An 18,445-nucleotide genomic window follows, 5' to 3' on the forward strand; every position below is an offset into this window, starting at 1 on the left:
CCCTATCTCTTACACATGTCAGACATGTCTCTTTCATGTTCTTCCCAATGTGTGCTCACACGTGTAAGCACACTTAGCCCTTACACCTCACTTTTCCTTGTGACACTTGTCACAAGGCTAAACCTCCAAATATAGGACCACACTCCCATCCAATCCTATGCATCCATCTATCTTTAATCTTGGTCATTGATTTTACTCATGAAAAATATCTAAATCGAGGCCTCTTCTCTCATATCCTTATGTTGTTCATTTTTCTATCCAATCTTTCTTCATCCTAACATCATGTCACTCATTTGAGTAGCTATATTCCTCCCAATAACAATGCCCAAAATAGAAAATCAAGTAAACATGGGTGCATCTACTTCCACTCAAACCCAACAGTTATGAGGTAATATGCTTAGGTTTAGATTTGATTTTCATGTTTAGACACATAGCTTAACATCTATTTTCACCATCTTCACCCCCCCCCTCTCTCTCTCTCTCTCTCTCTCTCTCTCTCTCTCTCTCTCTCTCTCTCTCTCTCTCTCTCTCTCTCTCTCTCTCTCTACTTATCTCTCTTTCTAACTCTTTCATGTCTACCCCTCTCTTTCCGTCACAACCTCCCTCCTCTTTCACTTGAGCTCTCTCTCTCATTTCTCCACCTCTAATTCCTTCCCTCCCACCCTCTCCTCTCTCTCTCATAAGTCTTCCCGTTTGATTTGATCCCTCCCCCCCTCTCTTTCTCTCTCTCTCAAGTTGTTGCCTTTGTTTCCCTCCCACCATTTCTAACTTGGACTCTCTCTCCTAGGTCTCTCCCTCTCTCCCAATTTTCCCCCCCTCTCTCCTCTCACTCATTCTCTCTCAAGACTTTGGCTCTCCTTTTGTCCACCCTCTCTCTACCTAATTCACTCTCTCTCTCTCTCTCTCTCTCTCTCTCTCTCTCTCTCTCTACCTACTAGTTCTCCCCCTCATATCCCTCACACCCTCCCTTCTCAGTTTGCCTCTATCTATCTACCTCTCTATAACTCTCTTATGTCCCGCACTCTCTTTCTATTGCAACCTCCCTCCTCTCTCACTTGGGCTCTCTCTTTCAGTTCTTTGCCTCTCATTCCATCCCTCCCACCATCTCTCCCTCTCTCCCCCCTTCTCTCACTCATTCTCTCTCAAGTCGCTACCTCTCGTAATTCTCTCCCCCCTCTCTATCTTTGTGTACGTGTCTCTCACAGTTGTCCCACTCTCATTCTCTCTCTCTCTCTCTCTCTCTCTCTCTCTCTCTCTCTCTCTCTCTCTCTCTCTCTCTCCAAGTAACTCTCTTAGGTCTTCCCCTCTCATTCTATCGCAACCTCCCTCCTCTCACTTGGGCTCTCTCTCATTCTCTCTCTCTCTCAATTTGCTTCATCTCTTTCCCTCCATTCATATCTCTCTCTCTCAATTTGCTTCATCTCTTTCCCTCCCTCCCTCTCTCTCACTTATTCTCTCGCTCTCTCCCTCTCTCTCTCATTCTCCCCCTCATTCCATTCCTCACACCCTTCTCTCTCTTCAACGCTGTCATGTCTCCCTCTCTCTTTTCATCACAACCCCTCTCTCTCTCTCTCTCTCACACACACACACACACACACACAATTACCTTTCAAACAAAGACATATAAAAGAAACACATGTTTGAGAAGCTAAACTGTGATGCACATGAAATTTTCTTAAACATGAAGAAGTTAAAACACACACCGCTCAAAATGAATGCCAAATTTGATTCAAAGACACATCACACAAAGTGAACTCCAAAGTTACTTAAAATACAAACGACACAAAAAGGTTATGTCAAAATTGCCTATAAAAGACAACCCCTCTCTCTCTCTCACACACACACACACAATTACCTTTCAAACAAAGACATATAAAAGAAACACATGTTTGAGAAGCTAAACTGTGATGCACATGAAATTTTCTTAAACATGAAGAAGTTAAAACACACACCGCTCAAAATGAATGCCAAATTTGATTCAAAGACACATCACACAAAGTGAACTCCAAAGTTACTTAAAATACAAACGACACAAAAAGGTTATGTCAAAATTGCCTATAAAAAACACAGACATAGAAACAAAACACATGAACTTTCCTCAAACATGAAAAAGTTTTAAAGCATACACCACACAAAGTAAATATCATTTAAATTAACTTCCAAATAACAATTCATATAAAAAATGGATTTTAAAGTTACAACATATTTTGCACAAACAAAAAGTGAATGCATGCCATAGTTTGTGCAAAATATGTCATATATAAAATATTTCACAAAACAATGCTTCAAACACACACAAAGTAAACACATAAGCTCAACAATGGCAAAGTACAAACAAACACACACAATGAATCTCAAAGTTGAACCACACTTCACACAAAGTGAACGTTGAAGTATAAATACACACACACATGTCGTATAAATATACACACACATGTCAACGTTAAAACATATTTCAGATTATGTTTGTTCATTTTACACATAGTTTGTTTGAAAACATACTTCACACATATAAACGGTAAAATACTAAAGATTAAATATTTACAAAGTTAGTTTCAAACATACCAAACTAAAACCACAATTTGAAAAGGTTTCACAAAAAGTTACTTCAACGACACAAAAAGTAAACATTTAAGTTAAAACATGTCAAAGTATAGATAGAAAAAATGTGAATGCCAAAGTTCAAACATACAACATAAGTGAAACCAAAAGTTTTTATATTCTTAATATAAGACGAACATAAAAATTCAAACACACAAAAATGCTAAAGTACAAATGCAACTAAGTGGTTGCCAAAGTTAAAACACATTTCACATACAATTTGTTTGTTTCACACATAATTTGCTCAAACATACCCTTCAAATATATACAAAATAAATGCTAAAGTTGAAAGTATTGACATAAGTGAATGAAAGTTCAAACACATTTCATGCAACATTATTTCATTTTACACAACTTTTTCAAACATACAGTTCACTTAATATCATGTTTAAAATAAAATTAAAAAAATGCAATAAAAAAAATAAAACAAAAATCAACACAGAAACATCAGGCTGAAAAAATGGCCATGACCAATGACCATTCCCTGCAACCTTAGGAGGGGGCCAATTCAACCCCTCCCAAATAATTTATTTTTTATTAAACAACAAATCCATTTACATATCAATAGACAAATAAGTTTACTGATTTCAGTAATTGATTTGAAAGTACAACAGTAAAATTAAAGTTTGCTCGGCAATATCGTGAGCTATTGCTGCAAAGAATTATTACAATCATAGTGAGAGATTTTTAAAATTAAGTTGAGGAATTAGTTTGCACTATCCTCTTTAGAGTTTTGCTTTTTTTTCCTCCTCCTTGTCCTCATTGCTGCTGAAAAATCACCAACCACAAAAAAAGACAAACCAAAATAACAATTTAACTCTTTTAAAAACTGTCTATAATAAAAATAGAAACTTGAAAAACACAAAACAAACATATTAAAGTAGAACTCACAGAAAACAAAAACAGAAAAGACATGGTCATGCCAAATAAAAAATACAATGAAAAAAAGAAAGAAAACGAAAAAAACATACAGTGATGGACAATGAAGCCAAAATATGATCATCTGCTTTTCCATGAGGTGTATAGATTTCAATGCCATGAAAGCCAGCCTCTTTAAGGTTTCTAACTACAGAAACGGGGTTGTTCAAAACCCATGGATGAGCAAGAGCAACCACCCCTCCTGTCCAGCATATTATTTTTATTGCTGTTTCAGCAAGAATCTTACCACCCTGCAAAATAAAAAAAAATTCATTCCACTTTTAGCAAGATTCATTTACTAATGTATTGGATGTTGAATATTAAATTTGCAATTAGGTTTATGCCCTCTCTTGTATTGCCTAAGCATTCTTCTACTTCTGCAGGTCCACAACTACCATAATAAGCTAACATCTTTATTTGTTCTCCTTTTCAGAATAAGTTATATTAGGCTATAAAATAAATAAAATTCTGTCACTCCTAGCAAGAATCATCTATGACTGTGTAAACCCTCATCTATGACTACATAATCCCCAAAAGCAATTAGGAATTAGTATGACTATGTAATCCATCATCATATAGGTTTATGCCATCTCTTGAATTGGCTAAGCATTCTTCTACCTCTGCAAATTTTGCAGATTTTGCAGGCAGGTCCACAACTACCGTAATAAGCTAATATCTGTACTTGTTCTCCTTTTCCAGAATAAGTCATATTAGACTATATAATTAATAAAATTTTGTCACTCCTAGCAAGAATCAGTCCTATAGATGAATAAAGAAAATAACCAAATTTTTTTTTTTTTTGAATTATAGATGTCAATGCCCTAGCTTAATTTATATTAATAAAAAATTGAAAAGTAGAAAGAGTTCAAAATTTCTGTATCAGTGCTGCTTTATATTAATAAATTCATAGAAAGAGCTCAAATATGTATAATATAGTGATTTAGGTGATCAAATATGATACAACATTTGGTTCCCACTCTCTCATACAAAGAATTCAGTGCTCACAATGACTTTTCTGGTTAATTGCAAGGATTTAATTAAGGGAAAGAAATCCAAAGCTTGTAATGGATCAGAGTGTCTATTTGAATATGTAAAACTTAGGCAAAGAAATCAAAAGCTTGAACATATGCGCTAACTTTGATGGAACAATTGTGCTGATTTCAGCATCAAAAGAAATCAAAAGCTTGAATTTATGAGCAGCTTCCAAGACAGCTGGTACCCCTGCCACAGTGTCATGGTCTGTCAGGGCAAGCACTCTAAAGTCTAAACTATTCAAAACTTTATTCACTGAATAAATAATTTTTGAAAGATTTATAGAGATATAATTTGTATCGTTTGTTTCCCATATACATGACATCCTTAAAAATACACCATCTACATAGCATTCGTCATCTTAAAAAAAGGTTTAAACTGGTAGATGAGGAGGACCCGGGAGACTTTGCAGCAGCCACACCTCCCACTTAGATGCCTACAACACCTTGATTGCACAACTAATATTTAACCAATACTGCCTGGCAATGTCATACACTGTCAAGGCTATAAGGGATTTAAACATCTTCAAGACACTTGTCACATGACCTGAAATCATGGAGGGGGTAGTCATGGTAGTTTCGACGTGTTTTACATAGTTGCAAGGATATAGGAATCAATTGGTAACTTGGAACATAGGTGAGAAGGTATAGAGGACAATTTGATAAAATCACCCGTTTTTGCAAGTATCTGGGAACATCTTCAGCTGGATAAAGTCAGAGCAATCATGTCCTTCATTGCAGAAAGGGGATGACTGAGCTGGGTGCCCAAGAAAAAGAGTTGACTCAACAAGCAAACAAAGCAAGCATAATATATCCTAGATTGCAGACCAACTTCATCAATTGCTGCCAAACAAAAATTTAATATTAAAAAACTAATGAAATGGTAACAGAGATCCTAGATTGCAGACCATCACTACATAGTAGAGAGATGAAGTAGAATATCTCAAATGCTCAACAAAATCTTTTGTTCTTGGTTGGCCAAGTTAACATTCATGTCATAAAAATAAAATATGATGACACTCTACACGTGTTCTTTGAAATTATAAAATCCCTTATAAAAACATATATTCATTAACCAGATGAAACAGAAAAGAGGAAAAATCAGCACCTGAATTTAAGTAATTAAACTCAAGAATTCCTTTGGAGGCGGTGTGTATGTGGGACTTACAACATTCCTCTGCAGAAGCGTCGGAGCAGATGCAGGGCATAGGGCATCGCAACGGTCGACTGAACACTGTGGAGCCATCACTCTCTCGGACAACATTCCTCCGTAGATGATTCTGAACATTGCAGATGAGAGGAAATTATTCTGGGGAAAGGGCTTCTCCAGTTGAGCGAGGGGATTTGCAGAAAACAAAGAATAGGAGGACTAGATTGTCCGTGGGCTCTTGCATACTACACTTTCATATAAACTAAATAGCTTTTTATTGAGACAGCATGATGTTTTCAAGAGCATTAATGCTGAATTAGTTTAGTGAGATGCAGGGCAGAGGCAGATTCAGGGGCAGGAGCGAGCTTGGCGAGCTTCCTATGGCAAGCGAGTTCAATATCACAAATCATCTTGAGAGAGTACATCTGAGTAAAGGTGATGGGCTCTTCCATGATGCACTGTTCTCCCTCCTCCAACTTCAGTGGGTACACGATTGCTTTCTGCAATGAATTCTAAAATGTAGCAAAGGACAATCTACTACTATTGGAGTTAACCCCAACCTGACAGGCCGCGCTCTTGAACTTCACATTTCTCAGAAACTGATCAGTCACAATTGAACCCACACTATTAGAACTAAATAACCTTGAAAATTGATGAAATTGGAGAGTAATATAGCAGGAATACTGTCATGCTTGTGGTCGCCGAGATTGACTGCGAAAGCTCCCTGGATAGGCTTGATAATGATCCAGTTGAGCCTGTCGTCCGGAGGCCACCCTCCCGGTCTTGGAGGAGCAAAGTAATGGCTTCATCACCACCTTCTGGTCCATCTCCACGCACGCCCTGGTCACCGCCTCGGGCTCCAATCAGCCATTAGCTTGCCTGCCAAACCCATCAGCTCCTTGCTGTACTTGTCCACAATCTCTTTGCACAGAATGAAAAGAAATTTAGGGTATTTCTAATTCATAACAGGGGTATTTACATTATACACATCACAATTAGGGAGAGAAATTATGGATAGAGAGAGAGAGGACTTACCTTCATCCAGCGAGTGTAGTCACGTCGGTGCAGGGGCTGAGAGAAGTAAGTGCAGATTTCTCTCCAGTGCAGATGACTGCTCACCAAGAATCCTCCGCGCTTGCCCTCTCCTCTGAGGGAAGAGCGAAGAACTGAGACATGGTGCGCACCAGCTCCTTAAAATTCCTCATTGCTTGCTTTCTTCCTCTCTCTGGCCGCTGCATTCTGAGATCACCGGAATGTTTCTGCTGAAAGAAGAGAGCGTTTTGTTTATTAACGGTAGCATGCTTTATGTAACAGTTATGTTAATATAACAGCTATGTTTTTAAACGGTAGTATGCTTTTATATTTTTGAAATTCCTGAATCAACATAATACTTCACAATTGAACCAAATGAACACTTGACGAAATATTTTAAATCATTTTATATAAAAAAGAAATCCTCCACGTTACAGCTCATGGCATAATAGAATATAAAGTAGCACAAGAGAAATTATTATAATTATATCAGGGTTAAATCAATCAAGACAACCCTAAAAAATGAAAGAAATGAAACTATTAACAAATACTAGATGCCAACATTGAGTAGATGATGTAATGGATCCATCCATCAAAGTGTCCACCTTGTTCAAATTTTGACTTGAATCATTTAGTGCCACTATGGAGATAGTGATGTCATCATTGTCTTTCAACATTTTAAAAACCTCTTTCAATAGAAAAATTGGATAGCCTATAGGCCATGCTATTTGCTTCCCAAAATAATGTAGTAGGAGCTAACTTCTTAGATACTACAAATAAAAATTCACAGATAAGACATCTAGTCCTTGAAGGGATAGACTTTTTTTTAGCGACTCCATCAAAGTAAATTTTAATAAACGGAGGAACTCATTTAGCACCAACTCTACTATTGTTAACACTCATTCCACTAAAAGCTCCAAGAGAAGGAGGAATTTAATTTTTTTTTACTAAAGTTAACTTTAATGGTAGTAGAATCTTATGATGAGAAGCTTTTATCTTACTGAGAAAGAGAAAATATAAGACATTGTAATAGTTTCAATAAATTGCTAGTTCTAATTTGTAAATCACTACTCATGCATTAAAAAATTCTTTGAAAAATCCTAAAATTTATCCCACTAAATATACCAAATGAGTAAGGATGGGGAAACCCACCACATGCTTCCAAATATAGAGCTCTAGTAAAGAATAGACTAGTTAGGAAATATACGTAGCATTATTTTAGAGGAGCACTTTCTAAAGAAGATGATCACATAACCATTCCCAACATTTACAAGTAAATTTAAAGTGAACAAATAGATTATCTAAAGTAGCATTAACTTCCTTATATAATGAACATCTTAAATCCACAAAATTATTAATTATTTTGCAATCTCTCACTTGTAACAACTTTATTTTGAAATACTAGCTAAGAAAGGGAACTAGCCTTCAAAAGACACGGTTTATCACAACATAGGCTAAGAAGTAAATTTCGTGAAGGAACAAGCGCTTGTTAACTACTATATTCTTCTTTAACATAATAAGAACCAATTCTGAATCCCAACAAACTTAATTTGTCCTCTTTTCTAGAATAGAATACTTGTCCCATGTCTATTATACTCTTTAAAATAGATTTTTTCATTTTCTAAGAAATGATAGGAAGATAAATATCTCCATTTAACAAATGGTAGGTTATTATTCTTATTGACCTCAAACTTATCTTGCATTTGTTCTCCCATTCTACTAATAAATTGGATTTCTAGAACAATATATATTCTCCTATCAAACACATAATAGCCATTTCAAGAATCATTCCAAAATAGAGTCTTCTTTCCATTGTAAATATAGTCCATGGTAAATTTGAAGTTATAATTTCCCTACATTTGATTATAAAGTTCCACATGCAAGAACGTTGAGGTGGGTTGGAAATCTTTTAAATGAATGCAATCAATAGAATCTAGATACTAATTTTGTAAAATTTTATACCATTTAGATCTTAGTGAAGCATAAAGTTTGCAAGCTAATTTTGTTTCCAAAGAAAAATTATAGAGTACTAGATCTCTAGTTCCAAACCCCCAAAGGGGTTTAAAATTGCTTTCTCTTAGTCTAATTCATGTTTTTCACCCTTATCACTCTATAAAAAAGATCTCATGATAATTTTTGTCATGCAATAAATAATGTTTGATGGCACAAACAAATGAGACATCATGTAAGTAGGGACAATTGATAAAGTAGACTTAACAAGAAGGATCTTCTAGCCATTGCCAACTACTTACTTTCCCAAGAGTATAACTTAGAGTGAATTGATGAAATCACTCTATCCAAAAAGGTAATCTTACTCATTCACAAGAATAAAGGAAGTCCAAGATAAGTGTATGAAAGAACATCCCCTTTTAAACCCAATAAGTTAAATTTTTTTTTCATAATGCTTGCAACATTTTTAAAGAATTATTTTTTAGATTATCCTTGTTGATAGATTTCTTGACACCGAGTAGTAGTTAGATAACACAATACTAATTTCAAAAACTTCTTTGTAGTATAAAATATCAAACAACAAGGTATCATCTACAAACAAAGTGAGTAATTGGAGGAACCTCATCAGTTATTCTAATAAAGCTCTAGCTTCCCCTCATATTTTCTATCATAATAATTCTACTCAATGCTTTTATCATAATGATGAAAATACAAGGGAAAGCGGGATCCCTTTGCCTTAAACCTTGTTAGGAGTGAAAGAATCCTATTGGTGATCCATTAATTAGTACTAAAAACCTAGTTGAAGATATACACTCAAAAATTAATTTTTACCAAGGAGAGCTAAAGCCAAATTTAGCTATAAATTATAAAAGAAAACTTCAACTAACCTTATCATAAGCCTTCATTATATCAAGTTTGATTCCATAACCATAGTTATTCTCTCTTAAATAGAATTAATGAGTATATGACCAATGAGAATATCTTTAGAGATTTCCTTACCTAACATGAAATCGCCTTTCTCCATAGAAATATTATCTCAAATAATTATAGATAATATGCATGCTAGACCTTTAGTAATAATCTTGTAAATTGTATTGCACAAAGAGATGAGACCAAAATAATTATTAGTATTATTTGACTTGGGAATAAGAGCAATGATAGTGTTGTTCAACTTGTTAAGTATGTTGTTATTCCTTTGTGCCTCTTCCATTGTCAACCAAACTTCTTGGCCTACAATATTTTGTATCATTTCATCTTGAATATTAGATACTATTTATATGAACTCTAATATGGAAGGATAAAATAGTATATCATTCTATATATCAAAGGGTAGGCATTGAATTTGATATAAAAGGTCTAGTCTTCAATATCTCTATCATGATAGGAATCATCAACCTATAATAGTTTTTGAACAAATTAGTAGCCTTTATTTGTATATTTGAGAAATCTCATATATCAGATAACTAACTTTTATAGTGTCATCCCTTGTCAACAAAATGAAGAGCATTACTCATCTAGATGGTTAAATGTTAAGAGAAATCAGATAGAATAAGGAAACATAATTGAAACCTAATAAGTTATAGGTTGGAAGAGGATCAAGTAGAATCCAATAAAGCAACTTAAAATTCTACAAGAAATAAAATATAAAAGATTGAATAATGATTATAATTATTTTGGAATCAAACAACAAAGCAAGAGAATTCAATTGTCTACAGAATGGTTTGAAGAGGTTGAAGGGAAAGAAATAGTAGGAAATGTTTTGATAGAAAAGTAAATTATGGATATAATAATTAATCTATGGTCCATAATTTCAAACAAAGTTCTTACTAAAAGTAAAGGCAACACAAAAGTAAATATTTTAAAGGTGAGAAAATTATATTGATACAAAGAAATTTAAATACCGATAATGTTCAAATAGATAGATAAGCATGTGGTATATCTTATGACTAGATCCATGAAACATTTGAGCCCTATCAACAACTTATCTAAAAGTAATGCAATAAACAAAAGGCCCACTATGTTAGTCTATTGCAAGAATCACATCAACACCCACAAATCCATTCACTATGAGGTGGAAATATTTTGTAATTATAAAAAATTCATAAAAATAATAAGTAAATTCAAATAAACTTGTGAACATAATACTTTTTAAGACCAAGCCATTAGTTTGAAGCACCAAATAAAGATGTTTTTGAAAATCCAATATTCAAAGAAAATGAATATCTAATGAAATAATAAATCAAATCCTTAAACCAAGTTCAAAAGCAAAAATGACAATAGTAACATAGAACCACTAATGCCATATTTACAAACAAGAAGAAAAGAGAGCTCTAGAAAAAATAAAATGTGCTCAAGTGAAATAATTCACGAAAAGAAAGCAACATAAATGTCCACGTATAAATGGTGCCCATCATATCTTACAAAGTTTGTAGTATATTATTAATGTTGTAACGTATAAAATTTTGAAGAAAACTAAAATTTAAAATATACATCTTCATTAAAATTTTAGTGTGAATTGTGAACTACTTATCATTGGAACTTATCTATCTATTTGAACCTTATTTGTATTTAAATTACACAAATCAACTAGCGTTTTGTTTTTAACTTCTTTCCCTCTAAATTCTTCCTTGCCATTAGTGTGAATTGTGAGCTCCTTGTCATTGGAGCTTGAATTAAAATTCAAAAATACTGATACATTTTATTACTTAATAGCTCGAAATAAAATGAACAAGTACAAAAATATTGAATTTAAAAACATATCATAAGATTTTATATTAAATAAATTTATGTAAATTACTTATATATTTTTAAATAGTATTAAAATATAAAAAACACAACAAATTATTGTATGTATTTAAACAATTAAAAAATAAAAATAAAATAATTTTAAAATAAAAGATAATTGTCTCCTAGATGAAAGAAATTTTGAAATTCACCTATTTAATTTGCACCAGATAAACAAAATTTATTTAACCAAAAGCCTTAAATTTTGAAACATTTCAAAGTATTCCTTGATATCCAAATAAGGTAGGGAACTTAGTGTGGGGCATATGCATATAGCTGGAAGTTACTGTTACTTAGAAGATTTCTAAATTCTTGCCTAAATGTGGGTAGAGATGTTTGAGAATAGTGTAATCATAACAATGTCACTGACTTCAATTCATTATGTGAAATACGGGTATGTACAGGATCGTGGTGTGCCAAAACAGGCCCTTAAGTGGCAATGAAATTTCAGAAAATCAGAGTTATGCAACTTGACATGAAAATTTGAATAAGTTGTGAACATTATTTTTAAAATATGTAAGAAGAGAATATATAAAAAATTGAATGTAGTTTCTAAGCTACTAGTTGTTTTTTGGAAAAAAAAAAAACCTTATTTGATGAAAATTTCAAATTTCAATGCAGTGCTACTAAAATTTCAGGAAAAAAATAAGAAGTACACGTATGTTTGACCACCCTAATCACAATCAAATCATAATATTTTTTTATAATATTTATAATATAAGTATTAGACTCATGTTCGGATGTGACACATATTTTTTTTTAATTTTTTATAAAGTAAATAATTATTTATGAATTTTTTACTACAGCTTTTCAGAAATTCAGAAACTCCTACGTCTGACCACCTTAACTTAGTCAAAACCTTATGAAATTAATTTTTTTTAATTTTTCCCTATATTAGACGAAGCATAGGATGTGATGCATGTTTCAGATTCAAAAAATGTTATACCGTTTGAAAGTTATGAGTGTTTTTCAATCAGTATATCAATCAGGACTATTGTTAGAATTCAATTAGAAAATAAACGATAATTATTTATTAAAGTCGAAATAAGACAAGCCTTATATTGTTGGAAAGATGGGAATGTCCTTAAAAAACCCTTTTCGTTTTATCAATTTTGGCTACAAAAAAAGAAGTCAACCACCAGTGCAAAGTCTGGGAAATCAAGGAATACTGAAAAACACGTTTTTTCAGTTGACTTACTAGGCTTGTCACTTCCAAGCCAAATACCAATGCATTCCCAAACAGAAATTTGAAATTTGAAAATTTGACTACAAAAATCGGATATCCGATTTTAATCAGTAATTCTTTAACTAGATTTATTTATTACTATATTGATATATTAATATATTAATTTATAAATAAATTAGTATATGATATTAGAGAGAGAGAGAGAGAGAGAGAGAGAGAGAGAGAGAGAGAGAGAGAGAGAGAGAGAGAGAGAGAAGGTAGAGAGAGAGAGAGATGGGGAGGGGGAAGGGAGAGAGAGAGATAGCGAGATTAGGGGAGAGGGATAGAGAGAGACTAGGGGAGAGATAGAGAAGGAGATGGAGAGAGATATTAGGGGAGAGGGGGAGAGAGATATTAAGACACCATAGGACGCAAAGCAACCCAATATGGTGTCATAATGGGTCGTATGGCATCCTAAGGGGTCTCATGGGACACCATATGACCCCTAAGGACAACATACGACCCCTTATGACACCATATGGTGTCATTAGGGGTCATATGGTGTCCATAGGCGTCATATGGTGTCCTAGGACACCATATGACCCCTTAAGACACCAAATTGTGTGTTATGGGTCATATGTTGTCCTAAGGGGTTGTAAGACACCATATGACCCAAAGCGACCCAATATTGTGTCATTAGGGGTCATATGGTGTCCTAAGGGGTCATATGATGTCTTAAAGAGGTCATATGACACAATATGACCCACTAGGACACAATATGACCCAAAGCGACCTAATATGGTGTCTTAAGGGGTCATATGGTGTTCTAAGGGGTTGTAGGACACAATATGACCCTTAGGACACAATATGACCCAAAGCGACCCAATATGGTGTCATAACGGGTCGTATGGTGTCCCAAGACACCATATGACCCCTATGGATACCATAGAACCCCTTAAGACACCAAATTGTGTCGTTAGGGGTCATATGGTGTCCTAAGGGGTCATATGGTGTCCCATGAACACACAATATGACCCAAAGCGACCCAATATGGTGTCATAACGGGTCGTATGGTGTCCCAAGACACCATATGACCCCTATGGATACCATAGAACCCCTTAAGACACCAAATTGTGTCGTTAGGGGTCATATGGTGTCATAAGGGGTCATATGTTGTCTTTAGGGGTCATATGGTGTCCTAAGAGTTCATAAGGGTTCATGGGATACCATATGACCCTCTCCCCCCCCCCCTCTCTCTCTCTCTCCCCTAATCTCTCTCTCTTTCTCCCTCTCTCCCTCTCCTTCTCTCTCTCTAAAATATGACTAATAAAATCCGATATTGGATATCAGATTTCTGCCATCGCCATTAATGTGGTAGTTCAGTAAATAAAAGGCGGCAACGGGAAATTTTTTGGGGACCACAAATTTATATAGGGTGAACTCACAATAATGGTTCCCACTTTTTTGCCACTTTTGACACTGAGATGTACATTTTTAAAATAATCTTCAACTTCCGATAACTATAACTTTTAAACTATTAAAAATTTGAAGATGATGTAAATTAGTGATTTCTAGCATTTTGTTTGTAGATTCTATATACATTTTTTCAAATTTTTTTGAAGGATTTTAAAAAAAAATTTCCATCTCCCTCGAAAAGTAGTTTTTTACAACAAACTACATTTTTAAAGAGTGAGGTGCCTCCCGAAACGTATAACTTTTTTTCTATAAATGATAAAAACACAATTCTTTCAAATTTTGGTTTGTAACATCAATATCTAGGGCTTGCATTTGGTTTTATAGTGATATGTTCAATATTTTTTATTTTATAAAGTTTTGAAGTCCGACTAGTCATAATTTAGACATAGGTTTACATTTGAACACATAACTTGTTCTATATAAATCGAAATTCAATTTTTTATTTTTGTTAGAAAGAAGACATCAATACCAAGGGCATAGATATTTTTCAGAATTTTTTTGAATTAGTTTCTTATTTTTCCCAATGCGTTGAACAGATAAGTTCATGTTCGATGAAAAACCAATTTTCCATAAAATTAAAAAAACAAGAACATAATAAATTCAAAATATAACAAAATTATACTCATTGGAAAGCTTGCTCTGAGTACTACAATCTAATATTTTTGGGTTATCAAGATTATTTCATTCGTGCTTTGAACCAGAGCTCCAAAGTCATTAATTCTTCAGAATTCTGAAAATTTTTGGGAGAAACCTCAAATTAGAGGGTTCGAATGAACAGTACTTCGAGCGAATGGGGTTCGCTCGAATCCATTATGGTTCGAGCAAACCCCCATTCACTCGAATGAATAGGCTTGATTTCGGCCCGTACAAAGTCACCTGCGGTTTGAGCGAACCCAGGTCTGCAACATGGTTCGCTCGAACTCCGAGGGGTAGTTCGAGCGAATACCACTATTTCGTTCGAACACCTAGAAAATCGAAGTTCCCACTTTCGCCAAATTCCTTCGTTGGCAAAAGTGAGAACTAGCTTTGTGAATTCACCCTATATTAAAATCGAATATCCGATAAAATCCAATTTTAGTACAAAAAAAAGAAAAAAAAGCCTTGTGGGCCATTTTGTGGATTCCAATGGCCCATAGTCTACATATTCTGTTTTCTATCAAGGATCATGGATTTTCAGACAGGTAGAGACAAATTTGTGCTTTTGGGAGATTCTTAAAGTGAAAACTTACATTGTCAATCATGTAGGAGCATATGTGTGGAGTGAAATGGGGAGTAGTAGTCGTCAGAACTCTAAACGCAAAAGAAAAATTTCAAATGACCAAATTGAAGTGTATAGAGAAAGAGATTGAGAATGTCATAGGAGGAGAAGACAAGGTATGTTAAATATTGCTAATGTTACTTCAATTGAAGAGGAAATTGAATTTGAAAATGTGCCACAAGTTATTAAAAATGAAAATGTAGATTTTGAAAGTGAAAATATTGAAAAATTTGAAAATGTTGAAAGTGATAATGAAAATGCTCAACATGTGGAAAATTTTGACATAGGAGGTGAAAATGTAGAAAAAATTAACATTGAAGGTGGAATTGCTCAACCAAGTGAACCATATGTAACACCTAATTACTTTAGAAATGAAGACCCTCTCATGGATGAAAGACAAATTCCAAATCCAAGACCTTCAAGAACCCCAAAATGGTTATTTGAAATCGATGAGAACATTATTGCGAATCTTTAAGGCAAGAGGTCAACAAGAACCGTTTGGTTGTGGGCTACACAACTTTTCAACCAAAATTTTAGCAATAAGACATTAACCGAGCAATGCCAACTCTTTGTTCAATTGCTAAAGATGATAAAGATGAGAACATTGCTAAACAAATTGAAGATTCGTATGATCAAGAAGATGGAGAGAAATTCTATTATTGCAAAAAATCTATTTGATGCTCTCAATTCTATTGAAAAGAATACCAAAGAAAGAGATACGAGAGTCACTCAAAGAGTGATTACAACCTCCTTAGTAAGCCATCAATTGAGGAAGGCTCGTCAAATGAGACAAACTTGTGTTGATTTTAACATAAACTATAAAACTTTGGATAGAGCACTTGCATGAAGACAAAGACTTGACGATCCACTTCAATAAGATACATGTGCATTTGGTGGGAGGCTTCCACGTGTTGATAGAAAGTTGACTAATTCGTATGATCAAGAAGATGGAGAGAAATTCTATTATTGCAAAAAATTTATTTGACGCTCTCAATTCTATTGGAAAGAATACCAAAAAAAGAGATAAGAGAGTCGCTCGAAGAGTGATTACAACCTCCTTAGTAAGCCATCAATTGAGGAAGGCTCGTCAAATGAGGCAAACTTGTGTTGATTTTAACATAAACCATAAAACTTTGGATAGAGCACTTGCACGAAGATAAAGACTTGACGATCCACTTTAACAAGATACATGTGCATTTGGTGGGAGGCTTCCATGTGTTGATAGAAAGTTGACTGACAATGTGAAGGAGGAGACTCAAAAATTTTGGCACTCTAATTCTAGAGTGTCACCCAATGTAAAGGACGTTTTGAAATTAAGAATCGGCAACCGAGACCGTACACCACATTCCAAACATTTCTTGGAAACAAGCCAAACAATGTTGTACAATTTTTTTTGTGAATTACATCCAACTTTTCAAATATTACAAAGGGCCTTTGAATCTTTGAAACCATTTTATTGTGTTCCTCTTAAGATTCACAATACCTATTGTTGCAAGTACCATGTGGAGTTTTCAATGTACCATGAACTTTTATGTCATATTCGTTCTACGATGCATACTAATGAGATGTTGCAAGAGTGTGGTGCAATGCTATTTCCAAAATCATCAAGAGACTTGCAAGATCTATTTTTATGCCCTAGAGATGATGGCTGCTATTTCTATAGAAATGATTGTTTGAATGAGAAGTGCTCAGAATGTGGTGGGTTGTCAAAGTTTGTTTCATGTTTTCATGAGGGCAGCGAACACGAGTTTGGAAAGAATTATGTTGAGAAAAAAAGATAAGAGACAGTGAAATATACTTTGAAGAGTGGAGGTGAAGGTTCTAGATGTGAATTAGTCTCAAGAGAAGTGAGTATTGCTGATTTTATTTTGGATTTTAAGGAAAATATTTTCTACAAGTATGCAAGGCACACCCATAGGTCTCAGTGGTTGGATCAATAGTTCAGGATGTGTAATAACTCTTTCCCGATTGGCACTATTGTATCGGTGGTTGATTTTGCAGAGAACTATACATTGCAACCACAGAATGAGGTACAGTCTCAGTACTACAATTCAGTCCAGATTGCTATTTTTGTTCACATTACATATAGACATGCTCCTGATATTACAAAAGAGGACAGGAAGATAATCAGGGAGTATCATTTTTATATGAGTGATGATAGATCACACTCCTCTGAGTATGTGCAACATTCTTTCGAGATTTTTTTTGAGTTCTTGCATGAGAAAGATATTGCAATTGATCGACATATAATATGGTCAGATAACTGTATGGGTCAATTCAAGAATGCCTGTATGTTTTATTGGTTGAGTAGAATGCATGTAGAGAAGCGTATACCTCATATTTGGTGTTTTTTTGAGGCGGGGCATGGGAAGGGAGAGCATGATGGAGCAGGTGCATGTTTGAAGAGAGCTCTAGTTAAGGAGCAATGGAGGATTTCAGGTGTAAATTTCTTTGATGCACGTTCTATTGTTGATTGGTGTAGTTCAACATTGTCAAATGGAGGTACTCTTGATTCATCAATGAGCAGATTCTTTTGGTTGGTTGAGGAGGGAACAATGGGAGATAGATTGGATTGTCAAACAATTGAATATTCTTCAAAGATGCATTCATTTCTCAACTCAGATGCAAGTACATGGACCATTTGGACACGAGCATTGGCTTGTTTTTGTCAGAGTTGTATTCGGTGTGATTGGGATCAATGCGAGTCAAGTGAGTGGGTTGATACGTGGGTTCCCCACTATCTAACTCCTTTATCTCAAACAATATCCTTGTCAAATGATGACATGGAAAGTTCACTTGAGTATGATATCTATCAGATCTTGTACAGCCAGGACATGTTTTTGCAGTTGTTGCATCGCAAGGGAATGAAGAGAGATCAGAATATTGGTTGGCACGATGTGTACAGGGAAAACAAAATCTACACAACTAGTGATAGATGCTGACGGGTTCACATATCCTACAGGTTCAGTTGTTGTTGTGGGAACTTGGTTGCGAACATACATGATTAGAAAGAATGGCATACCTGCATTTGAAGACTATGAGAGATAAAAAACCATTATAATGTATTCACACCTTATTAT

The 18,445-nt window shown here is 34.5% G+C and overlaps 1 protein-coding gene and 1 pseudogene across 1 annotated transcript; both read right to left on the reverse strand.

Moving 5' to 3' along the window:
- Positions 1-3,092: 3,092 nt before the first annotated feature.
- On the reverse strand, positions 3,093-5,838 carry LOC131068267 (uncharacterized). The gene is made up of 3 exons (XM_058003442.2): positions 5,719-5,838; positions 3,573-3,770; positions 3,093-3,369 (listed from the first exon to the last, which is right to left on the reverse strand). The coding sequence occupies exons 1-3, from the start codon at positions 5,836-5,838 to the stop codon at positions 3,361-3,363; spliced, it is 327 nt and encodes a 108-aa protein (XP_057859425.1). The 3' UTR covers positions 3,093-3,360.
- A 451-nt stretch (positions 5,839-6,289) lies between these two features.
- LOC131860271 (naringenin,2-oxoglutarate 3-dioxygenase-like) lies at positions 6,290-7,455 on the reverse strand (annotated as a pseudogene).
- Positions 7,456-18,445: the final 10,990 nt, after the last annotated feature.

The sequence above is a fragment of the Cryptomeria japonica genome, chromosome 11, assembly GCF_030272615.1.
Source record: "Cryptomeria japonica chromosome 11, Sugi_1.0, whole genome shotgun sequence".
In the NCBI taxonomy this organism is placed as follows: Eukaryota; Viridiplantae; Streptophyta; class Pinopsida; order Cupressales; family Cupressaceae; genus Cryptomeria; species Cryptomeria japonica.

Coding starts and splice junctions, on each gene's coding strand:
- LOC131068267 (XM_058003442.2), bottom strand. CDS start 5,838: ATGTTCAGAATCATCTACGGAGGAATGTTGTCCGAGAGAGTGATGGCT. Junction 3,771..5,718: donor CGCTTCTGCAGAGGAATGTT/GTAAGTCCCACA, acceptor TTTATTTTGCAG/GGTGGTAAGATTCTTGCTGA.